Below are 25,256 nucleotides of genomic sequence, written 5' to 3' on the forward strand. Positions count from 1 at the left end.
ATCGCACAACATGCTCCACAGATAAGTTAACGCAAAGTGACAACGTACAACTTTTAATGGAATTGTCGTCGCCGAGGGGCGGTGGGGCGTGGCAGTGGTAGTTGGGAGGGGAGTGGGGATATATGTATATGACTTAGCCAAGAAGTCACCGCATTTGGAGCGCTGCCAAGTCAGTTGAGCTATGTTTACTTTAAGGATACGTCCGCCAACTGGAAAAGGGACCTTCAAAGGCTGTCTTATACGATTCCGAATCTCCGATTCCGATCAGAAGTGGGCGAAGTGGGGGGCGATACACGACACGAGCAAATCAAAATTGCCTTCGGCAGCTACTGTGGCACAAGCTAAAGAGAGAGAGAGAGAGAGAGAGGGACAGAGCGAGCGGCGATCGGATTCGGAGAGAGCGCCAGCTGCTCCCATTGGAAAACTGCAGTTGCAGCGGCTTACGTTTCCAATTGGAGCAGCTAAAGAGGAATCTCTCTCTCTATCCCTTTCGATATTCTCTCACCGCTTACTGGTCTTTCTGGTTTTTGTTTTGTTTACGATTTTCGCTGGAAAGAGAGCGAGCAGAGCCGCCAAGCCAACTCGAATCGCGCTTCCACAATCAGTTGCTTTCCAAGCTTGCCACAAGCAAGACGTCAGTGCGCGCGTGCTGCGAAATCGAAAATAACTCAAGAAATCGTAATTTCAGACATCGAATAGAATTTATACGATCAAAGAAAAGAACCACATAATATTGGAATATAAAATCTGCCCAGTGATCGAATCGGCGGTGCTTCGATGTGCGCGTAGTGGTCCGTAACCGTATGATGAGCCTGACTGTGCTCTCGCCACCGCAACGTTTCAAGCGAATCCTGCAAGCCATGATGTTAGCCGTCGCCGTCGTCTATATGACCCTGCTGCTCTACCAGAGCGCCTACGGATATCCGGGCATCCAAGTGAGTTGCGAGCTCGAGTGGGCGACATATTCCCAGTGTGCGTGGGTGTTGCTAGCGCTGCGAAACTGTCATACGTGTGTGCTCCAAACTGATCTGCATAAGTTGCAACGCTGCAGAGGCCAGCCAATTTGCATTATCCCCCTTTGATTCCGACCCCGATCCCGAACCCGATCCCGATCGACGTCGATTCGTGCACTTTCATAAATCAACGCCGGCGACTTGAGTTTTGCAGCTGCGCATGCGTCGAACGTCCGGCTTTGGCCGTTAAAAAACCTTTTACGCCCTTGCCTTGCATATAAAACAGTTTCGGTGCTTGGTTTTTTGCGCTCTCATACCCTAATAGGGGGTATCATAATTAAGCACAAATGTTGGCTGGGAAGTTCTTAAAAAGGATATACCCTAAGATTGCTGATGAGGACCGGTATAACGTAAGCATATGTTTGGAACTAGAGACTTCGTTGCTTTACAAATGGTGCAGAACGTGGTCCTAGTAGCTTAGTTTAGCTTAGTGGTTTGATTCTTAAGTCCTTTCTAAATTTGTTTTTCTAATCAACCTTGTAGTTGATTGATTCAAGGATTCTTTTCTGTTCTATTGAAGTTAATGTTTAATATATATCTGACAATATACTCGAAGTATGTATTTTTAAATCAGCACCTTTGGCAATCCTTCCTAGAACGGATAGTTCTCCCTCGTCATTCCCAATCCCCAGAGTATTCCCAGTTTCGATTACCGAAAGGCAGTCAGCCTTGCCTGAATTTCTTGGTTTGCCGTCGGCAGAGCGTCGCCAAAGCTTTCAGTTGCCCGATTGCAGGGCCTGTCAGGTTCTGAGCCCTGTCTGCTCTGCCCATTTATTATTCTCTTCTTACTTTTGGTTTTTGCATACATTTTTGTGTATTAAAATATTGTGTGCTGATATTACCAACGTGTGGGTTGCGAGGGGGGATTGCAAGGCGGATCGTCCAGTGGAGAACCTTGTCAGTCGTATCACAGATATGAAATAGTTGAGGTCCGTGGGAATTGGCTTACTTAGCTTCGTATTGCATTCCAAAATAGTAGAAGAATAGGTATTCCTGTGACACCTTTTGGCATGGCTATTTTTAAAACCCTTGAAATTGGAATAAAGTATGTCTGTGCCCACTGTCTTGGATTGCAATACTTTATGAACTCTTCAAATGAATTGACGACAATAAGAAATAGGTTTTCCTTTAAATTTCCTTTCACTTCTTTGAATAATTTCTTTATTTGCTAAATGATGCCTAATAGTTTCCTGCCGCAGTTATATCTTCTGCTGACAAAACTCCCTAACTAAGCCCTACATTTTTCATTCCATCGGAGATCCAAGGCAACTGAGCTAAGGGCTCATAATTGAATCAGCTGCAGCATCCTCAAAAATACCCATGTAATCCCCTGGCCCATTCACCACCTTCCGGCTCCTCAATTTGCAACTCAATTGCCCAACTTGGGGGCTTCTGTGAGTTGGTGGTGGAGGCTCCTCGGTAATGTTTTCGCAAGCTGCTTCTAGTGTAATTAAAAACTTTATGTTGTTTTAATTCGGACAATGTTGTTGACGTTGTGGCTCTTCCAGTTGCTCCGCTCTTTTTTCTGCTTCGGGGCTAACCGGAAACTTGGCAGGAATTAGTGCTACACACATCGCACTACTAAATGCTGAGCCGGATAAAAAACTGTCGACAACTGCTGGGTTGTTGCTTGTTCTTGTTGCTCTTGTTGGTCTTTTCAATTGAAGTTCTGTCCCATCGGAGGTCTGTGACTTGTCCCAGTTTAAAAAACTGCATGCCAAGTACAATTTGTTTAATTCTTTTCGTACTTCGTATATGAGTGTTCTCTTTTTGTTCCTAAATGTTGCGCAAAAGTTGCTGCTTGTTGACTTGACTTGTCTTGGCTCGATTCTTCGAACTGCTGAACTGTTGAACAGTTAAACAGTTGACTGGACACATACTCGCGCTAAACTGGGCTTGGCATTCGTCTGATAAAGCAATAATTCCGAAATTAGATGGGGGTTTTCATGGGGGCCTCCGAAAGCCCCACAAACCCCACCTATCCAAGATTCCCAGTATCTGATGTCTCATGTCCAGTTGCAACTCACGTCGCCAGGTCGCCAGCTTGCCAGTTTGTCATGTCGCGTGTTGCTGACGCATAAATCATAAATGAAACGAAATGAATAATAATCGTCAAACGATTTGGTTGTTTATGAATTTCTTTAAAGTGGCGCGCCAAATGGCCATCAGTTGTTGATTGATTTGAGTAGTTTGTTGTAGCTACACTGGGATCAACACGCTGATGTTACAAAGATATAGATTACTTACTAGCATTTAAGAGATAGGAAGTAGCACAATAAAGATTTCTTCTGATACGAGATCTAACAATTCTATAAACTTATTATTCTATAGACTTATTTTGCCAGTAGGGACTTTCAAATATTTTTTCCGAGTGCATGGTAAATACATAATAACATTAACAAACTCTTGAGCTGAGGAGCATGCAAATCAGCTTGAGGAAAGCAACAGCCACAATGAGCCTTCGAGGCAGCCAGACAGACAAAGACCACGACGATGATGATGTGATTCCTGTTTTTGGCCTGGCCAAAAGCAGGTGCCTACTCCTCACTTCCCATGGCCAACTTGCTGCAGCTGGTTGCAGCTTCCCTTCCGTGGCCCCTCGATCCACAAAACCCTCCTTCTGCGCGCCGCTCATGTAATCAGCCCGAAAAAGTTGACGACATTAAGCCGCGGAAGGCGCCTGATAAAAGGAGCAGTATCTGCAGCTGGGCAACGGAGTATAAGATACCCATATCTGGGTATCTGGGTATCTTTTGGTGGTCGCTTAATTGAGCCTGGATGAGCTCGGATGCCTGGCTGCTGGGCTGCTTGGCTGGTTGCTGTTGTTGTTGTGTGTATCTTATCTTAGATTCGTATCTTACGGATAATATTGTTAAACAGCATTTAATCAAGATTTTCCCGCTCGCCCAGCTGGAGGCGAACAAACGGTTCTGATTGCATTTTTTGGGGAATGCCTTTGATTTGTTCGATTTCTTCGATTTTTTCGATTTCGCTGATTTATGTTTTCCGTTATGGCGACCAGAGTTTAACTCAATTAATCTTCACAAAGGTCGCCTGAGAGGGGTAGATTCCATTTGGCGCCCTTTCATATTATTCACTCGCACCTCTTCACTCGATTCTTATGGTTTGCTCGTTATTAATTGACATGGAAATGTTTATAAACATATTAATCACACGGCTAATGAAGCATTAGTCATTCGAGTGGGCGTGGTGGGGGGCAGCTGTTGCTATTGTGTAGACCGTGTTAAATTTGTTTTGGATTTTGGGTTCGGCTTTATATCTATTGAATCACCTTTCACCCGGTACTTGTATGTTGTAGGTTGTACATTCGAAGAAAAAATTCGAGTTCTATTTGAAAATAATCGATTTTCTTGTTGAATTTTAAAGGTTAATAAAGTGTTAGAATTAAATATATGGTAATGGAATAAAAGTGTTCTAACAAAAAGTGATACCTTTTAAAGACCTATTAGACACATTAGCTTTAACAACTTTTTCCATTCTGTTTAATTTTTTTTATGTGTGGTCATGATGTCTTCTTTTCTATATGTTTTTAATGCTTTTTGTTCGTTTTTCTTTATTGTATTTTGTATCTTGTAGATGTACAATGCGCAGGCGGCCTGCATATATGGCCACACGTGTTTCTCTACTTCCAACTGAATCAGAATGCGCAACTGTAGCTATATTTATGTATCTGTATCGGGGCTTGTTCAGTTTCATCACGTTCGAGTAATTCGCAAGTCCCACAAAAGTGTCACAAGGCATTGCTGTTTTCGTAGTCCGTAGTCCGTGTACTTGATTTGCATACTTGTACGGTTAAGCCACTTGCATCATGTCGGGGATTGGAAAACTGGCGCACATTCTAATCCGATCCGAACCTTGAATTTACGGAACCCGCTTAATTGAAAGAGGCGTTCTCTGCGTTATATAACCAAGTGGCTTTCACTGTTTTGACTTTAAGCCGAATCCCTCACTCAAGTCACGACTTCTCTGCTATCTTTCTTGAGCAAATCTCCAGTGCGATTTCCCATACTCGCAATTTCTGCCGCAGCCAAATTAATATTTCAGCAATTTAATTGCTTCGGGTTTTGAGTTTCGGTTTCCCATCGGCGACGACGGCAGTTTACACCTGCCACTGTCATCGTCTCATCGTCTCACTCCCGATTTCCTCATTAGGGAGCTGCCATTATATTGAACACCGTTTGGCTGTCGATCGTGCGGCAATAAAATTCTATGAGCCCAACTTGTGGACTGGCTATCAACGAGACAATATCGTGTGAAGCAATATAAGCCAGCGGGTTCCAAAGAGAAATCTCTTCTTTGCGGGACAAAGCGGGGAAGATAGAGCTTAGATTTATAGCGGAAGTTGCCTTACGATTTGCATAGAGTGTTAGAACTGGGCCGTCTTTCGCCCGCGGTATTTCCCATTCGAGCAGACCTTTATCTCCGGCTCAATCAAGGCGAAACTCCACGCCCCACCTGTCCCCATTTTCGTGGAGGGCCATTAAAAGGAGCAATGGGGGAAACTCTCGAAGAAGAGCAATTGAATAACCGCCGACAACAAAAGCAAATGAACCTGTTATCAGTGGAAATTAATCAAGCAGTTCACTCCGACTCAAAGCAATCTCAGTGGGTTTCTGCTCTTCCTCTAAACATCCCTATTCCGATTCCGATCCCAATTCCAATCCCGATCCCCGGTTACAATCCCAATACCAGTCCCAATCCCAATTCCAATCCCGATCCCATTTTGTTTGCTCTTACTCAGCATTTATGGTGGTGTTGCCGTTGTTTATTTTGCCTGCTGCCGCTCATTTGTTTGCCATTGTTGTTTGCCATTGAAGTTCGCCTTTGTTTGCCAGGTGAAAATGCACGAAGCTGAGTCTGGAGAGGAGTGGGAGTCCCTAGTCCCCAGTCCCCAGTCACCAGTCCCCGTTCCAGCTGGAGTTCGAGTTGAGTGTCTCCGATAGAGCGGGGGCGTCTTCATCTTTTTATTGCCCTACGTGCGATTTACACAACAAATTTACATTAACCCCACGCCACTTGCTATATTTCTTCCGGCTCACACTGGAAAAAAAGGGTGTTGTTCTTAGAACACCAGGGCTTAAGATTTAGTCTTGGAAAAAGTTATTTTTTTTTCAAGTCAATGACTTCTCAAACTATACGTAGATAGTTTGGATACTTGTTCAGGAAGAACTTATCCATTAGTAATTATTACTTACATAGCCAAACGAGTTTTCTCTCTCTGCAGGTGCCGCACAGCCAGGTGGATGCCCTTTCCAGCGAAGCCCTGACCACACACCGCGACCAGCTGCTACAGGACTACGTGCAGTCCTCCACGCCCACTCAGCCGGGGGCGGGAGCTCCGGCTGCCTCACCCACCACGGTTATAATCCGCAAGGATATACGCAGCTTCAACTTCAGCGACATCGAGGTCAGTGAGCGGCCCACGGCCACGCTGCTCACCGAACTGGCCAGAAGGAGCCGGAATGGGGAACTGCTCCGCGATCTGTCCCAAAGAGCGGTGACTGCGACACCCCAGCCGCCGGTCACCGAATTGGATGACATTTTCATCAGCGTGAAGACGACGAAGAACTATCACGACACCCGGCTGGCGCTGATCATCAAGACCTGGTTCCAATTGGCCCGCGATCAGGTGAGTCTGCCACATCGATCTATCGATCTATCGATCGGCGATCAGCTATTTTGGAGCTGGAGCTAATTTGCTGCCAGGTCGGCGGGTGGGCGACAATTGGCTAAGTGGGGTGAGCTCCAAAGGTTGGACGAGATCTGCTTGCTAAGATTTGGCAACTCTGGCTTGGGCTTGGCCATGGCCAATTTGCATAATGAGTTTTTAAGCTGGCGGGAATTGATTTGATTCCTTTGGTTAATTTTATGTCCGGCGATTTATGATTCTTTTTTTGGCGATCGCTTAATTGGCCATAAAAATGTCTTCATTCATTTGGGGCTTACCGACTACGAACACGGCTAATAGCATTTGTTATTTCTTTCCCAAAACGATCGCTTATGTTTAAGATTTCATTGAGTGCTAAACTGCTAAGCTGCTAAACCGAAATATAATCGAATTTCGTGCGGTCAGAGAACTTCATGTTGTGAAAGGATATTTATGGTAGTCATTGTTCAGTTTTGTTGCTGTTGTGGCAGCAATATCGTCTGAACCAAGTGCCAACTTATGCAAAATCACGCGTCACAAATGTGTTTTGTTATTGTTTACACAAAACTGCACTCGTCCCCTCCATTTGACGTTCCTCGCTGGCATTGCAGCCAAGCAGCAACATCACCACGTCACAAAAGTAAAACAAAAAAAAAAACATGAACCGAAAACACAAATAAATAACCCCCGAGGGAATATGCCCGTGTGTGTACAGTACCTTTTGGAAAATTGTAAAAATGCTTGACGAGCACGTTTTCAACAGCAACAGCAATAAAAGGGGTTTTTCCCCTCTTATATGCAAACCCCTCAGGAGCGGAAAGGAACTTAAAAAATAAAAGAGCGTTTTAAACTTTAAAGCCTTTTTTATTTTAGGTGGAAACTGTTATCGTTTATGCCATCGCCATCGCCATCGATTGGCTGCCACAATTTGCACACAAAACGCCTGAGAAACATTCACCCTGCAACATGCAACATGCAACATAAGTCGGTTCTGTGCACTTGCAACATTTGGCAGCATCGACAGCAACATATCGCCGGCAACAATTGGCCAGCTCCTCTCATCTTTTTCCTCGATTTTCTTTCGCTTTTGGCCAATTATTTTGATGGAAAATCTGTGCCCCATGTTGTTGCACGTCATTTGCTGTGTGGTTAACAGCAATGTGGAGCAGCGACAGGCAACAACTCAAAGTTGCGTTCGATTTGATTGGCTGCGCAGGCAACAGCGTTTGAAAACAATTTGTTGTAATTGCTAGTTGCAGCTGCTGCTGATGTTATTGTTGATGTTGTAGCTGCTTTTGTTGCTGTTTTCGTTGTTGTTGTAGCCGTTGATTAATGTTTTGTGTGTTGTTGTCAAGACAGCGCCCATAAAAGGGCAAAGCCTGACTTGGCGAACCCGATGTCGAATCAACGCTGAACTTGTTTTTTGAGATGGCTCGGATTGGGGATCAATTGGGTTGTGGGTACTCTTTCTTTGTGGGAAGTGCGTTCAATTACAATCTAATAAAAATCCGTGGGGAGCAACTTTTACCGACGATTAAAGCAGGATTTGGGCTTTGCCGTTTTTGAACTGGATATGTCACTTGGCAAGGATTTATTTAAGAAATAAGTGGTAATTTATAGTACAAAAGAGCAAGAAACTAGAGCTATTTATACCTAAGAATAGGGACTACTCTTCAAATTCGCTAGCTCCTAAATAAATTATAAATAGCAAACAAATCAGTTTTACTCATATTGAAGAAGTCTTGTAACACCAATGAATGTTTAATACATACAATTTCGGAAATAATTAACATTAAGGTAGTACTCTAAGGTAATGTTAATAATGTAATGTTATATTTTAACAAAGTCTTTAGAGGGCTATATAACATACGAAACGCGGCAGCCGTATTTTCCATTTAAGATCGAGAGATCTGGTACTTGACAATACCCCCTTTCCGCCCAATTGTTCGTCGGACGTTTGATGAATGATTCAAATTTTTCATGCTTACAAATGAGCATAAATTACTGTAAACAGTTTTGGCCAAAAATGGAGAGCCGAACTGCAGCCCGACTTTGATTGAATGCCCAATGCGGCTAAGACAAGGAGGGAAATCGTTTTGCATTTTCGTTTTTCGTTTTTATTGCCGCTTGGATATTTTCCACTGACTCTTGCCTCGACCTGCTCTGACTTTGGACCAGCGTTGGCTACCAGATTTCCAGTTTTTCCGCAGCAGCTCCGATTTGCATGCAACCAACAGTGGCAGCAATCGCAGAAGTCTTTGCCTCATTTGTTGGGGCAGCGGACGCATGTCAAATGTCAGCACTGGATCTCTGGATCTCGGAATCCCAGTCTACGGATAGATCGGCGAACACGGACTGACAGCTTGTCCACGGAGTGTTCCTGTGGGTGGTTGTCTCGATTTGCTTGTCTAGATTGAACATTTACTTTTAATGAAGCTTCAGTTTTGGCTGCCTGACTTATTGTTTGATTGATTCGCATGGAAACGGAACCAGTTAACCACTTGGCTTCTTCTTTTCTCGTTGATTCTGGGGAAAACAAGATTTCTTTAAAGCTCGTCGCATTTTATTAGGCTCACATGTAGTTGCTCGCCGGCTCCCTGGAAAAACAATGTCGTAAAACTCGGTGCTGATATTCTTTGGTGTTTTTTTGTGATGCCGGTTGTGGTCACCAGTTGTGGCGATTAAATTCTAAACGCGCCATGTCCCAGAGTTGCGGCTTAAATCTCATTAACTCGGCTCCTTTGCTGGCATTTCTGCGCTTTAATGTCGCTACTCAGAGTTTGAGCACGGCTGAATCACTGGCCTCCACGCACATGGTTCTGGTTCCTAGTTCACGGTTCTTTGACGTTGACAGCCATTCCCGTCCAGGGCCCAATGATGAATCACCAGCAGGCCCACTGTATGAAGTACTGCAGATCTGCTTGTGTCAGCTGCTCATAACGAAGAACACGGAACTGCCATCCGCACTTTGTCCGACCTCGTTGGTTAAGAATTTAAGCGTTTATTTGAGCAGCTCTGGTTGGATTTGGATTCGGATTCAGATTCGTAATAATGTGTCTAAGCATGCAACGCCAATCAAAGGCCAATTAATGACCATAGTCGTACCGAAAGTGTGCCGCCAACGCACGAGATACAATTCAAAGCCAAACGAATGTTTATGGAGCAGTTGTTCCACACAGTGGGACATGACGCTAAAGAGCTTTAAAACAGGGATACATAAAAAGGTTTTTCCGTCTTAAATGATAAAATATTTTGTGTAATGATAATCTTGGACTTGAAGAGTAATTTCTGTAAAGGAAAACTCGTGAATACTTTAATGAAATATGGGTTTAGCACTAGTTTATTGTTGATACTGAGACCGACGGTATGAAACTCATTCATGGGCTATCGTATAGTACAGCCCGTGCCTGAACTTTGGCGAGGCCTTTGCTCTGTTTGAGTTGTGCTCTCAATGCTCTTCAATTGAATTCAATTCGCAATAAATTGGAATTTCAATTGTTGCTGGCGGCGACACAATTTCGTCAGATGTCCATCCAACCAACCAAACGACCCGCCCACCCAACTCATCTCGTTTTTTATCCCTCAAAGGCCCGCATGCAACTTCCTCTTTAATGGTTCTCGTTGTCACATTTCATATTTGCGCTGCGAACATATCAGCATGCACAATTCCACATATCCACCTCATATAAATGGGATGGCATGTTCTGTTGATCCACAGAACAGCAGAGAATTCGATTCGAATTCGAATTCAAAATGTGCCGGTTGATTGGCTCTTAATCACTTTGCCATCGCATTAATTGAATGCTGAGTGGAATACCTCTCTGAATACCTCCTCTGTTCGATTTCAGAGAGTTGCTTTGACTCACTACAAATCCGGTAATTGATTCATTTGCTTCTTGCTGTGTCTCTTCTGACCATTTAACACTCAGTTGCTCAGGGCTAATGGCTCTTCAGGTGTAGAAAGATTTCAGGGCCCGGGGTCAGCAGGTGTTTTCGGGGGAGGGTCAAAGAACAAAACCAAAAAGAGAGAGAAAACCCAAAAACCCATAATTAAAATCCCATGCTTTGTGGTTTTTGGAGCTGGAGAAGATTACGCAAAATGCGAAACGCCCAGAATCTTGTGGTCGCTTCCTGAATTGAACGATGCGTGTGCGTAGCTGCTGATGAGCCTATAGTTATGGGAGGCACTTACGTCTACGGAGGGGACTTCTGACTTCTTCAGAATAAATTATGGTTTTTAAAGAGATTTTTTGTAGGTACAAAGAGGTTAATCTTCAGGCTGTTATCGAGTATTTAGGTTCAAGATTGAGTGCTTGGCATGCCCTAAAACTCTTCAAAAACAGAGCCTCGGAATGTAGTTGAACTATTTGCTAAGCTATTTGAAAGATGTAAAATACTATGTGGTAATTTGTCATAATTTTCGAACTTGTCTCGACTCATCGTAAAAATGTAAAACGTATAACAAAGTTATGACCTAAAAATTGAGTTGTATAACTTTTTATCACCACACAAAGCGGCATTGGTTAAATTAATACTGCCCAAAATTTTGCCATCTAAATTTGATGGGTTTTTTATTAGTTTGGAAACGGGTAATGGGTAACTTCCTAAATTCGATCAATAAATCCATTTTCCGCCCAGCCAGCGGCCACTTTATTGGCAGTCTCGACGAAATTAGTCACATCCTGAGACCATTCATTTTGGCACAACTTTCACTTGGACTTCGCGGTGCATCGGACAGTTTTTGGAAAAGCATATCCATTGTCCACGCCCCCTGCCCATACATTATAATTTTCCGTATTTTCCTTCGGTTTCGGCCAGTGCAGAAAAATGCAGACAAAGCCGCCGATCCGGTGGTTTATTCGGAATTGGCGAGTTGCTCAGCGTGGGCCTGGTCTATATGTAAGGCCAGCTGCAACCGCAGACCGAATGCGCGGCTAGTTGACCGCACCCCACGTGCTTTCCAGGTGAGGATTGAGGATTGGGCGCATTGAAAGGAGGGGATGGGGAAGGGGTTTTTGCTAGGGTGGGCATTAAATTTTAGCGCGACCGAGAAAAAACAAAGCACATTGGTAAGAGGACGGCAAGAGCCAACGGCCAAAAATGCTTGAATGGTTTGTCCAAATGGTTGGCCACAGTTGCCTTTGGCCCGCAGCTGCAGTTAGAAACGCAGACGCCATTGAAAATGCATTGCTTGTTGCGGCTTTTGCTCTGTTGGCCAAGTGGAGCTGCAGCTACAGCAAACAGCAACTAAAAACAACGGCTAAAACTGAAGTTGGCCAACTGGTGTGGTGTTTGGCTTGTGCTTTTCCTGGGCCGCCTATTTAACTGTTGGCTTTTTCCCTCTTGGGCGCCGAAAACATAACGAATTGTTGTGGCAATCGCTTCGTTCCAATTGAGTGCATGCCACGCCATGAAAATCCAGCAAAACTCTGCAGATTTCTGCTACCAAGTGTTGGCCAAATTTATGAAGTCAATATTCCTCGTCTGGACCTTAAGCGATTTACAAGAGCACATTAATCTAACAAGTCTATGGGAAATCTTTAAATGACACATTGTTCAGCAATCTTAGATAACACGGCAAAATTGAAATGACATGTATTTTTCGGTTTGCAAACCCAGCTATGTTCGATTCTGTATACCCTCAATGGCTTGGCATCTCTACTCTTTCAAGAGACACTGTTACTCCCTGATTTCTTCGGCTTCGCATTTCCAATAGCTTCTTTCAATTAACTGGGCGTTCTAAAGAACTCTATTTATGGGACACTTCCATCAGAGCGGCCAAGTTTCGCCATAAATTTGCGAAACACGTTGTAATGCTGTTTGTCAACAGTTGGAACAGTCACATAAATTAAAAGCTAGTCAAGTGCGGACTGCAACTGCAGCGGAGCAGCTTTTGCAGCAACTGCAGCATCTGCAACAACAGCAACAGCAGCAACAATAGGAGCAACTTGCAACAACAAGCCGGCAACATGGTGTTAACATTTTTCGCCCCAAAGCGGGGAAGCATCCCGACGACTCTCTCGAAAGAAAAAAGTGGAAAAAGTGAGCTGAAAAAAAGGAAATCTCGTAAAAATCCATGAAAATTCAGCGACGACGATGTTGCTGGTGTGCTGGATGTGTGTGCCTTCCAATGTTGTGGATAAAGAACTCCAACTCCAACTCCAGCTCCAACTCCAAGTGGAGGCGAACTGGCAAACGTTGACTTTCTAACTGTTACAAGTCGTTGCTCAAAATGCTTGTGGAGCGGGCGTATTGTTTGCCCAAGTTGTTGCCGTGCCTCTTACTTCGCAAAACGACGACAGCTACATGGCCAACAGCAACTTGGCTAACAACAACATCTATAGCCATAGCTATATAGTGCCGTTCGTGTGCTTGTCAAAGCTTTAAAGCGATTTTCGCCTGATTTGACACAAAGGCACAGGCAAAAAGTTATTAAGGGAAAACTGGAGCCAATTGAGTTGTTGGAGTAACAAATTTATTAAGACCAAAGACTTACAAACCCTTGGGGCAATGTCGCGAAATAGATTTTGTGGCTCGGATGTGCCTGGGTTGGAGAAAGCCACTAATGAGCGGGAAATACTGTGTATACTACCTCCTGAGAATTCAGAACCCTACCGCAGTCAGCGATGCATAAAAAAGACGCTTCTTCTGTGGGCCTTTTTGCTTGAGTTATTTCTTGGACCGCTTTTGAAGACATCAGGGTGTGTGGGAATTTCGTTATCTGATTGCCGGACGCTTTCTTGTAAAAGCTGCTGACCAAACGCGTTTTTGTGTTTGAATAATTATGCCGTCGTCTGAAGAGTGAAAAAAAGTAGGCTGGCTGTTGACTACAAAGACTACAACGTTTCCCATGCTACGATTTCTTGTAATTTACATGAACCACAATTATGCAAATATCGATCGGATCGACTAACTTGATTCCCTCTCCTTTATTTTGCAGACCTGGTTCTTCACGGACACCGATGATCACTACTACCAGGAGAAGACAAGTGAGTAGAGGAAGCCATTAGTTATTTAACCGATTCCATCGTGATGATTTTATTTTATTTATTTTTTTTGGTTGCCCAAAAATTATATTTCCAAGCGAGGGAGAAAATCGAATTTATCACAAAAGAAGAACAGCCTTTTACCTGGCCAAACACCGACCGACCAACCGACCTCTTACCTTTCGATCCCGATTCGGAACCCAAAAATCAACCCGATCCCTTGCCTTTTCAATCCGTTGCCTTCGGTTTGGCCGTTCTCAATTAAGTTTCACATCAGCCAAGTGCCACGCCCATCGGCACCGCCTAATATTGGCCACTGTCTGGACCATCCGAAAACCGATTAAAGTTTATAAATTCCATATCCCATAGAGGAGCACAGCGAGTGAGGAAGCTTCATCACTCACCCGCATTTTAATTGAATTGCAGCCTGGGCTGCGCTTCGATTTTCTTGGGCTTTAATTAAAAAAAAAGTTCAAATTTCAATTTCGCTCAAAAAATTGTATGTATTTCCATTTTGCATACTCCAGCAGACAGTGGACCGAGGATGGAGAACAGAGCTGCAGACAGAAAACTCAGACCCCAGAACCTTAGACCCCAAGACGATCTCAAGTTTCGCACACAAACTGAGATGCGATACAGACATGCAGACCCATTTTGGTATTTTGATTAGGCCAAAAGGATTCGGCTAAACACGCTCGGGGATTTTGAGTTATGTGCAGAGCTGGCTGGACAAAGGATAAGTTCCAGTCCCCCAGTTGTCTTGTGTTTAAATATTTCAACAATTTTCATCCAATTAAGGCGCAAAAGTTTTTGTGCGTTGCTCTGCTTTTGCGCTTTTTATACGTATTTTTTTTTGCTTTTCTTGTTCGGGCATCTTTATCTGCGGCGGCGGCGGCGGCTGTCAAACGATACAAAATGTATCCGCTGGATATGAGCGGCATTCTCGGCTAACAAGCTACTGTTCGTTCTGGGGCTGCGAAGCCTGGTCTTTTAGTTAATTAACATAGAAGTGGGCCCACGGCCACCAACCATCGACATTGGCTCCTTCTGTTTCTTGTATTGGCCCGCTTAATTACCAATCTTTATCAGCCTTTTCACCTCGTTTCCCTTCTTCATCTCTCTTCTACTTTCAGAGGGCCATCTCATCAACACGAAATGCTCACAGGGCCACTTTCGCAAGGCGCTTTGCTGCAAAATGTCCGCCGAATTGGATGTCTTCCTGGAGAGCGGCAAAAAGTGAGTATTATTAAACTATAGATGATAGATGATACCTTATTATATTGTGGATATAAATAGTTGGAATTTAGCGACTAATAGGTGACAACTGATATGGAGTTTATGTAGGCACCTTTATTAAATACATAAAAGAAGATACTAAAGTAGAAGTTGATATATTAGGAACGATACTGAGATGCTGAAAAACCATTTATGTATATTCGTGTATGAAAATGTCTTCACTTCGTAATTTCCCCTTGATTGGATATCCATACGTGTGCTCAGCTTCAATTTCACGCAGAATTATGGCGTTAGCTGGTGAGTTAAGAGGTCATGTTGCAAGTTGCATCTGCAGCAAAAGGAGCAGCAGCAGCAGCAGCAGCAGCAGCAGCAGCATCTCGACTGGCTCCCCTAAAATGTTGTCATATTTACAGGGCTTAATGCCCGTTCGATGCGTTTCTGCTGCAAAACTTGAGCGAGAGCAATGACTCCTTGTGGTTAGCTGCTGCTGTAATAATAGACTTTAATGCTTTTAATAAGCGACCGCAGGAGAAGCCCATCATTCTATCCATGGGCAATACAAACCAATACAAACACCCAGTTCTCTGGTTCCCGGTGCTCTGTACTGTGCTGCAGCTGCCATGCGTTCTAATTTGCGCAATTAAGACGCAGCAGCAACATCCACTCAAAACTTGTCCAGCACCGCAGTCCGAGAAGAAAGAGGAGCGGACCAGAAAAGACACTTCAACTAGCGCCCAAAGGAGCAGCCTAGAAATTCTTCCCTCCTTTATATTTTTCGCTTTTTTTTTTTGCTTACTTGTAATTACGCCGAAGAGCAAAAGCAGCAGCAACGGCAGCCAAGAAATCTAGAACAACTTGGACATGCTTGGACTTCAGATGATGAGGATGACGAGACTAGCTGGCTTTGCTGCTGCAATGAGACGAGTCGCAATGGGATGGAATGGGATGGCTGGGCTGGCTTTCATCTTAAGTTGACTGGCCGTTTTGGCTTAGAACTTGAAACTGTCATTATGCGAGCGCGGAGCATGCAATCAATAGCAGCGGCAACAGGCACTACAACAAATTGTTGAAACAAAATAAATGGCCAGCAATGAAAATGTGCAGTTATGAGCAAGATGAGGCAGTGGCTGCTTCGGTTGCTGCTGGTGGTGGGTCCCAGTCTCCGGCGAGTAAGAAAGCAAAAATGAGACTAAAAGAGATATGAAATGGTATCAGGTGGCACAGGAAACTGTCCGGGCATCCTTCTGGCTGATTGGCAACGTTTAAGAGCCGGCAGGCAACAGGCAGCAACAGCGAAATCCCAGCCTGGCCAAAGAAAAAGCCGAGCACAACATGAAAAAGAGGTTAATTAACGTGCATTCGAACTGGCAATTATGCCACGCTGCTTTACTGCTTTGCTGCTTGTGCTTTGCTGCTTGCTGCTTGCTGCTTACTGCTGTTCCTCATGCTGCCCCCATGCTTTTTACAACTGAATGTTGCTGCTGCCGCTGAACGACTTTTACGCACGGCAGCAACATGTTGCTCGCAATTGGATTCGGCAACCGTGGGGCGTCCCGTTCAAAAGTAGCACTATTAAATGCAAATCCAGCGGGTTGTTTTTAATTGCGAATTGCGAATTGTGAATGTGAATTTATTTGCCATCAAACATGAATTATTTGCCCCACTGTGCGGTGGCTGGAGGACTGCCTTTCGCTCGCCTTGAATGGCTAATTGCAGTTGCTGTTGCTGGTGTGGCTGGCTGCTGTTGCTGTTGCTTGTCGGTGTTGGGTATCCATTATAATACCAAACAATTAGTGCAATTTAATTAAAATTACAGCAGCAACAATAGCAACTGCAAGTCATAGAGAGACAGACAGCTAGGCGATGACCTGGCCTGCCAGTCAAGACTCCATTGGAACTCCCACAAAAAACCGACAGCAGCAGCAGCAATCATCAATTATGTGAGCATATAGAAATTCCAGGCCACGGAGGCGCCAAAGGTTCCATGTGCCCCACTGTGTGCGTGTGCGACATTTGCCTTTGGCTTAGCTCCCAATCACGGGGTATTTTATTAATTAGTTTTGTGTGTTTTCTCGACTCTGAATTCCAGTCTCAAAGCTGCCCGACCTAATCTCTTTCGATTTATTTGTCTCAGGTTCTTATTTATCTCTTGGCTGACTTGGGTGTGTGCCTGCTGCTGGCCACACCTAATGTGGCTGGCGAAACTTGTCAGGCAATTGTATAAACGGGCACTTATCTGATTGCAATTCGAGGTTGCCCCGCATCTCGCCATTCATTCGCATCTCACGGATACTCTCTCGACCGAGCGACCGAGCACGTTTCGTAATCAACATTTTGACATAATAAGAGCGCCTCTTTTCGGGAACCCCAGACCCTGGGTGTAATTACAACACGTAATATGCGTAATATTCACAGCATAAGATGTAAATGGGGCAAACAAGAAATGGTGCCGAAGGATCGGTTTGGGGCGCATCAATCAAGCCCCAGCTGATGGTGATGATGATGATGTTAATGCTGCTGCATGCCACTCCAAAAGTAGTCTGTGGGTGCGTGGGAATTGGATTCGCTCGCTTTTCGATACGGTTCATCAGGGAAATTTCCCAGGGCAGGCGGCCACGCCGGACCCTTTCTCCCAGCCACACCGACTTGGGGTTAATCCCACATTGAGCCATAAAATAATAGAGCCACTCGCACTCGCATTCGTATATCCATCTATGGCTGCGACAGTTTTAATCGCGGTTTGATGCCACTAATGCACTTTGTTGGCTGGAGGGTTGCCCACATATGTGAGTGGGGAAATCCAGATGCTTATGTTGGCTGCAATGTGTGAGAAAATTTTCCCTCTTTTCCACGGTTTTTTTGCGGCCAGGGGCAGCTATTTATAGAGAGAGTGAAGAGATGCGTGTGAAGCTAAACAGTTTTTCCTTTAAGGGGCGACCACCAACACTTCCCCTTCTTGCCGCTTAGAAACGCATCAATTTCATTTATTTGCCACTTGTGGCAGAACCACCACAACAATCCCAATTATTCAATTGATTCCATGGTGAAAGGGAGAACGCAAAATGCATTTGTTGACATTGTGTCGCCACATGAGAAACATTAAAAAAAAATGCTCAAATCTTGGTCGGAATTGTGGCAGCGGAAACAGGCAATTTCACTGCAATTGCGACAGTGACAGCAACATATACGTATGAATATGGAGTTGGACTAGGAAATGCAATTGCTACTCCACATCCGGGAAGTGGACTTGCATTGCTTTGCTCTACATTTCAATTAGCGCCTATCGCCAACACAAGCCACACACCCAATCTCACACCAACAGAAATTCGCATAATCGCCGGCAATTGCCTTCAATTTGCGGGCTCAAGTGCGCGCATCCACAAGATATATAGATACAAAGATACAGCTACGCCGTCCCAGAATTAATGATCTGCTTTGTCAGCCTCGGGAGAGACGCCAGTTGACAAATGCCTTTCAATTGTTTGTCCAGCCGCCCGGCAGAAATGCCTTTGTAGATGCGCAGGCGCACGGCTTTGTAAGTATCTGACTCATTGGGTGCACAAAAAAATGTAATAAAATAAAGAAATAAAATTAAAAAGGGTGAAAGAATATAATATATTCAAAAATGGTTAATAAGTCAAATTATCTAATGTTGTACCATCTAATTGTTACTAATATGAAACACGATCACAACATGTCTAGCAAGCGCCAACTTTATCAATCATATTATTGTTTTTTTCTGTAAACTTTTGACTGCAGTGTATATTAAAAATGTATTAAGCATATATTTACTTAAAAAAGGTGCAGTTGAAGGCTACCACAACATGCTCGTTGAAATAAAAGCATAATTTTATAACGATTGCCATAAATGAAAGTATCCATTTACACACAATTTTCTGTTTTCCCCTGCGCTTGAAAAGCTTTGATAGCTGCATTAAAAGAAAAAGATTAATTTCCCTCTTCGACTCTCGATGCAGTCCGTTAATGAGGCAAACATTTCGGTTGACTTAAGTGGTCGGACGGAGGCTTAATGTAAATATCATGTTGTCTGCCCCCACAGACAGGCATAAATGACACATTGATTTGTATCAATCCGCGAAACTCGAGACCGAAAGATACTTTCTGCTGTTCAGGCAGATGACAGCTGACTTATTGCTAATTGCAGGCGAGCCTGTCCAAGTCTCATTTCCGAAATGGAGTCGACTTCTCGAGTCGAAAAACAAAACATAAACAGACACATAAACAGAAACAGAAACCGAAACCGAATGAAATCAGTTCGTCATCGTCGTCTGACGAGGTTTTTGGCGATCGCTTATCTTTGGCCGGCTGTCAAAATACTTTTAGCGCTGTGCAGGCAGCTCGTTCGTTACTAAGTTGCCCTGCCGCTCTCTTAATGCGAAATCTATTAAGCCCGCGTCTTTTGGGCAGCCTGCCTGCAACTCCAGATATATCTCCTTTGGCCGACTTGAAGTGCCCCGTCAATCATTTTTTATTGTGGCTCCAGACATAAACTCATTTCGCCTGCAATGTGGAATGACTACGCAGCCGCCAACGCCCCGCCAGCGTTTTACTTCTTTTTAAAACTTTTTTCCTTATGTTTTAGTGGGTGAAAGGGGGCTAAGTGTGGGTCGGGCTGGATTTTTCAACGAAAGAGCCCAGCTGGCGAACTGATCGAAATCTGCCCACATCAGCATCGGTTAAACCCATAGCTATATGCTATGTATATGCTATATGGCAGAGGCAGCTGCTGCAGCAGCGCGAATAATTGGAAAAACGGCTATGGAAATAAACTAAAGTGTGCACTCGTTTCGCATTTCAGCTTATTCGCGGCCAACGGCCACACACTCCGATGCACTGACAGAAAAGTTCGGGATGTTTATTTATATTTGAAGAGGATTTTGCTGAGAATAAATGCAATTATTTAGAGTAACTCGGTTGAGATGGATCTATATGGGAAATTAGATAAGAATGATTGTTTAATAAAACAATGAAACTAAAGAAGGAAATTAAGTAATTTGTTTAAAATCTGGGTTTTTTATTGATTTTATATGACATAAAATGTATATGAAAGCCAATGAAAAGAAACACGCTAATTAGTGACCGTTTCTGGGACTCTAACAAAACATATTAAATTAAGATGGTGCATATAATTTTCTGCCAGTGCATTGAAGTGCAATCCGATTCAGAGAGAAACAAAGAAACAGAGAGCCGACAAACCCAAAATAAACAAACTGTGTTCGACACGGAGAATCAGAGAAAACCCCACATCAGCGATCCCCTAATTGATAACCCGAATCGAAAGAACCACCGAATGAAAACATTTTCATAAATGCCAATGAAATCAAAGAGGGGGACTGGCGTTAATTAAACGACAACAAACATAAACCAGCGTCTAGATTTCAATTTGGAAGCAGGGAAAGCAGCTGCCTATGAAAAGCGTATATGGGGAACTGAAAAACGGAGGAGCTGTGGCTCTGTGCATAATTAAGCAAATTAAACGCGCATTTTTATGCGTCACGAAGAAACTAAGGGTTGGGTGGGGGAGACATAGATGTCGGAGGGATAAAGAGGTAGCTAAAACTCGGCGAGTTGCGGCCTTTTCGCACAGGTATCGCATGTGGCAGCCGCAATGGCAGCCAAAGTCGTAGACAACAGCAGCAACATCATGCAGCCAGGCAATTTATGAATGCCAGGCTTTGGGAGTAGCATCAACTGAGTACCACACACACACGAGCTCCTCCTCCTTGTCTACTCTAGTCTTATGCAATAAAAATTATATTAAATTACCCAACAGACGCAACGACAAAAAGACCAAGACAAGCCAATCCTCCAAGATTCGATTCGATTTTATTGAATACTTACGAGCTCGACGAAAGTCGCTTAACCCCAAGAAACTTGCGTTGTTAGTCGAAGAAGATAATACTCTATAGGATAATCTCTTAAACAGAAATATTAGAAAGAAAAGGTACTATATAAAAAAAGTCCTTGTTGGATTAAGATCCTAAATGGTCCGACTTCACCTTAATATCAGTGTGTATCTCTTCTTAAACATATAGTATTTCTCTGCTAGATCTCCACAACATCGCAACTAAAATATAGGCTTTTAAACAGCAAAAGGCGTACTAAATATGATTACTAGAAATTCCGCAGAGTATGACTTGCGAATTTCTTCCCCCTTCCGGAGCCCAAGTGAATTCCCGCGTCAGCGATATCATCCTAAGGGGATCCCCTCGACTACAGGGAACTGCACCTATAGCAAACCGATGGTCGGCAAATGGTGGTCAGCGTGGACCTTTCAGCTGCCGCTGGCCGCTTAATGCCATCATTAGTCCACCGTGGGCTACCGGATATGGCTGATCGTTTGTCACTATAAAAACTGCAGCTGCACTCGCGGACTTGAGATCTTTATCTGACTTTACAGACATAGCTCTTACCTTCAACCCGGGTAATTGCAATCTAAATTAGTGCACTTTTTACATGCGGCTTAACGGACACAGCCTGGCGTTGTATTCTTTATTGCATAAACTAATCGATTTGGATGGGGACTAGCAGTAAGTTAACCGGATATACAGGAATTGCGAACGCCATAGATGGCGTCATTAGCTTCGGGCAACTTGCAGACTTTTCCTGAGGCAGGACGACTAAGTCGATGTGCGAGGACACTCAAATCAAGATTGTTTACCCGCACCATTAAGGTGGGTTCCTTCTCGACCGATCTACAGACCACGGTCTTCTGGCAATTGACCGGTGAGCCGGTCAACTTGGGAGGCATGTGCCTGACCGGAGCGTCTGGGAATAGTCCCATTGTTTGAGGACCCACATCGGCACCCACTTTGGGACTATTACAGGATAGACAGCATAGCCCCGTATTGATAAATCCAGCGGCTCTGGGACATGCATCCTTATCCTCAATCAATCTCAACCGACGATCTATATCATCGAAACGATCTCGTATATACTTCTTTAGAGCAGGCATATGCACCTTATCCAGCTTGCTGTCCAGCATATCCTGCAGCTCCTCCATGGTGCCCAGGAAAGTGAGGTTGTACTCCTGGACTAGAGTCCTCAGACCCTCAATCTCCACCACACATTGCTTGACTATTTCCAAACGGTTAAACAGAGCTTCGGTTTGTTTGAGAAAAGACTGAAGTGTAATGTAGAACTTCTCCAGCTTGAGGCTGACCTCCTCCATTCGGGTCAGAATCGGTGTGGCTATGCGTCGCATCAGCTTTTTCATAAAGTCCATGTTGGCCAATAGACTGCAGGCTATCTTGTTGTCCTCGTCGCAAACGGTGCACAGATCCTCGCAAGGAGAGGCATACTGTTCGGCATGGTTGATCTTGTACTTCTTGTCCTTGGCCTTGTTGCAAATGCGAATCTGTTGAAAGTGACACTCCAACTTGCACTCCAGCTCCTTGATGCGTTTTTCCAACTCTTGCACCTTGTCCAATTGCTCGGAAATGGGGACGATTGCCTCCACATCGAAGGGCAGTGGAGATATCTTGGACTGCTCGAGAATCCGCTCCATACACTTGCCCTCGAAGCCACTTATCCTCACCATATCATTCTGACAGTTGAGTTTCTTGAGAAGGACATTTATGAGACTTTGGAGTACAGCCACGTTTACGTGGGTCAACTCAGGCACGCCCAACGCAATCCTGGTCATTTCCTCTAGTGTTAAATCCACGTGAGCTGGCATTTTGGCTCGTCTTTAAATGTTACGATTTTTTAAACGAAATATAGTAATTTTAGTTTAATTGAACTCTCTGTTACTGTTTTCCAGGTGGTTCTGTCACTTCGACGATGACAACTATGTCAATGTGCCGAGGCTGGTCAAACTGCTGGACGAGTATAGTCCCAGTGTGGATTGGTATCTGGGCAAGCCGAGCATCTCATCGCCGCTGGAGATCCACTTGGACAGCGTAAGTGCAAATGCCTGTTATTTCTGCATATTTTCCTATATAGTTCGTAATTACAAGCCTGGCTGCGATCGCCTTTCTCCATCTTCTGGCCCGGCCCAAAAGCCGAACCGTGGCCGTTATTTATGTTACCACCAGGGCCATTTGTCTATGCCGCCATTTGGCTTCCAGCTGCCAGCGCAAGCTATCATTAATAACCGATATGATCTGGCGCGGCAAAAGAGTAACAGCAATAGCAATAGCAATAGCAATAGCAACAGCAGCAGCACCAACCTGAATCCGAGTCCCAGTTCAAGTCCGAATTTGAACCCGTTTTCCAGACCGATCCATTTGAAATACCGCGAACTGATCCCGTAATGAATGTGCAGGCCATAGATTTCTCGGCTTAGCCACGTTGGCCAGGGATGTGAGCAAAAGCAGCCAAGCAACGCAACTGCGTGGTCAGAAATCCATTCAAAATCTGGCACACCAAGCCAATCCAACCCTGATCACAGCAGCGTGCATAATTAAAAAACCCCAAACTTTACGCTTCATTTGCGGGAGAAAGATCCTGTCGAGTCTCGGCTTACTTTTGGTCCAGACCCGTGTATTAAGTTTCCAGCTCGCACATGTCCATTTACATGGTCAATTAATCAAGCCACGTTTCGGTCTTAAGCTTTTTTTGTTTCGTCTTTCAATTCGAGTCAATTTTCTCTGGGCCATTGCCAAAAACCAGAAATAAGGCGAAGGAAAAAGGGATATTTATTTGAGTTTAGCCTTTGGTCCACTCATCCTCTTTTTTTTGGGGGACCCATTCATAAACCAGTTCTTCCGTTAATCTCGCCCCTCCTCTCCTCTTTCTTTCGATCTGCAGAAGAACACGACAACAAACAAGAAGATAACCTTCTGGTTCGCCACTGGCGGCGCTGGCTTCTGCCTCAGTCGAGCCCTGACTTTAAAAATGCTACCCATAGCAGGTGGCGGCAAGTTTATCAGCATTGGCGACAAGATACGCTTTCCGGATGATGTCACAATGGGTTTTATTATAGGTGAGTTTGTACGGAGTAAACCAAAACGATCCTGAACTTATATATTTTATTTTTTAAACAGAACACCTTCTGAAAGTCCCTCTAACCGTGGTGGACAACTTCCACTCGCACTTGGAGCCCATGGAGTTCATACGCCAGGATACGTTCCAGGACCAGGTGTCCTTCAGCTATGCCCACATGAAAAACCAGTGGAACGTGATCAAGGTGGACGGCTTCGATATGAAGACCGATCCCAAGCGCTTCTACTCCCTGCACTGCCAGCTCTTCCCCTACTTCAGCTTCTGCCCGCCCAGATGAACTGGATGATCCCGATCCGAAGTCCCTGGGGATCCTATTTGGCTGTTGCAGGCGCACGTCTGCACTTGGTCGGTTGTGAACCGATGGGGCAGGCGTCAAAATCAAATCTCGCCACTGTGATTTAACATTAAGTTTATGTATACGAGCAACGACGAAAGGTTCTTTGTATATATGTGTGTATTGAGCAGCTTCCAGCTGGACAGATGTGCTTCCTAATGGTATAAGAAATACTGTAGCTGTAGGTCTTGCAATTCCAACACTTCCAAGTGCTTCCCTATAGCGTTACACGCGATTCTTCCAATCGACTTAGTGCGTAGTTAAATTAATGGTCTAGTCTAGGTTTAAGTTATCTTAGCTTCAGAGAGACCGCTTGACCCTCTGCTGTGTAATACTGTAATGCAGTCTAATGTTTGCCTAATCAAGCAAAAGGCATGTATATAGTAGATTAATTAACTAAGCAATGTTTAAACCATTTTGTTACATTTTAGTTTGCTTGAATAAAACAGAATATTTTATTAAAACTTTTGTTTTGAAGATTGACTTATTTAACAAAGTAACAAACTGCTGCAATGAACTATATGACTGTTGTCAATTAATTTGGTAATGAGCTATCAGTTTAACAGCGCCCCTCTCTGCGCTTCACAATGTTATTAGGTGCGAAAAATTATCGAGAAATGTTAATAAACCCTTTTATTGATGGATTCTTAAAGTTAAATGGTTTTAAGAGTGGCTGACTCTGATTAAAAATTCCAATGGATGACTGAATTTCTCATGTCCAAAAACATTTCGCCAAACATTCGAATGGCTTAAACTGCATCAACCAAAGAATAAATAAACTGGCACAGAACTGGCTTATAATGGTTTTTAAGTCTCCTGCACTTGTATAATATTGGCCATTAAAAATTCAAAAAAAATGGCAGACAGAAATTCGGATTGCAAATCTTCCCCGAGGGTCCTTGAACCTCGATGTTTTCGACTTGTTAGCCCATCGATGTTGCTGCGGTTGGCCGGCTTATCAGTTTCGTGTCAACGAACATTCTGTCTACTTGTTGTTCGCGCAGCTTCCTGTTGCTGTGCGCAGTTTGCATTTTTGCGAAAATTCGTTGTTA

The 25,256-nt window shown here is 44.1% G+C and overlaps 2 protein-coding genes and 1 long non-coding RNA gene across 3 annotated transcripts; 1 reads left to right on the forward strand and 2 right to left on the reverse strand.

Moving 5' to 3' along the window:
- Positions 1–604: 604 nt before the first annotated feature.
- On the forward strand, positions 605–24,668 carry LOC6534718 (fringe glycosyltransferase). The gene is made up of 7 exons (XM_002095357.3): positions 605–935; positions 6,259–6,663; positions 13,622–13,670; positions 14,801–14,903; positions 22,687–22,825; positions 23,676–23,850; positions 23,912–24,668. The coding sequence occupies exons 1-7, from the start codon at positions 804–806 to the stop codon at positions 24,145–24,147; spliced, it is 1,239 nt and encodes a 412-aa protein (XP_002095393.1). The 5' UTR covers positions 605–803; the 3' UTR covers positions 24,148–24,668.
- Positions 8,789–12,551, reverse strand: LOC120321425. Its single transcript, XR_005561032.1, has 2 exons — positions 9,258–12,551; positions 8,789–9,207 (listed from the first exon to the last, which is right to left on the reverse strand). It is a non-coding gene; the product is annotated as an uncharacterized LOC120321425 (long non-coding RNA).
- LOC6534719 lies at positions 21,374–22,681 on the reverse strand. The gene has a single exon (XM_002095358.3). The coding sequence runs from the start codon at positions 22,600–22,602 to the stop codon at positions 21,460–21,462; it is 1,143 nt and encodes a 380-aa protein (XP_002095394.1). The 5' UTR covers positions 22,603–22,681; the 3' UTR covers positions 21,374–21,459.
- Positions 24,669–25,256: the final 588 nt, after the last annotated feature.

Source organism: Drosophila yakuba, chromosome 3L (assembly GCF_016746365.2).
Source record: "Drosophila yakuba strain Tai18E2 chromosome 3L, Prin_Dyak_Tai18E2_2.1, whole genome shotgun sequence".
In the NCBI taxonomy this organism is placed as follows: domain Eukaryota; kingdom Metazoa; phylum Arthropoda; class Insecta; order Diptera; family Drosophilidae; genus Drosophila; species Drosophila yakuba.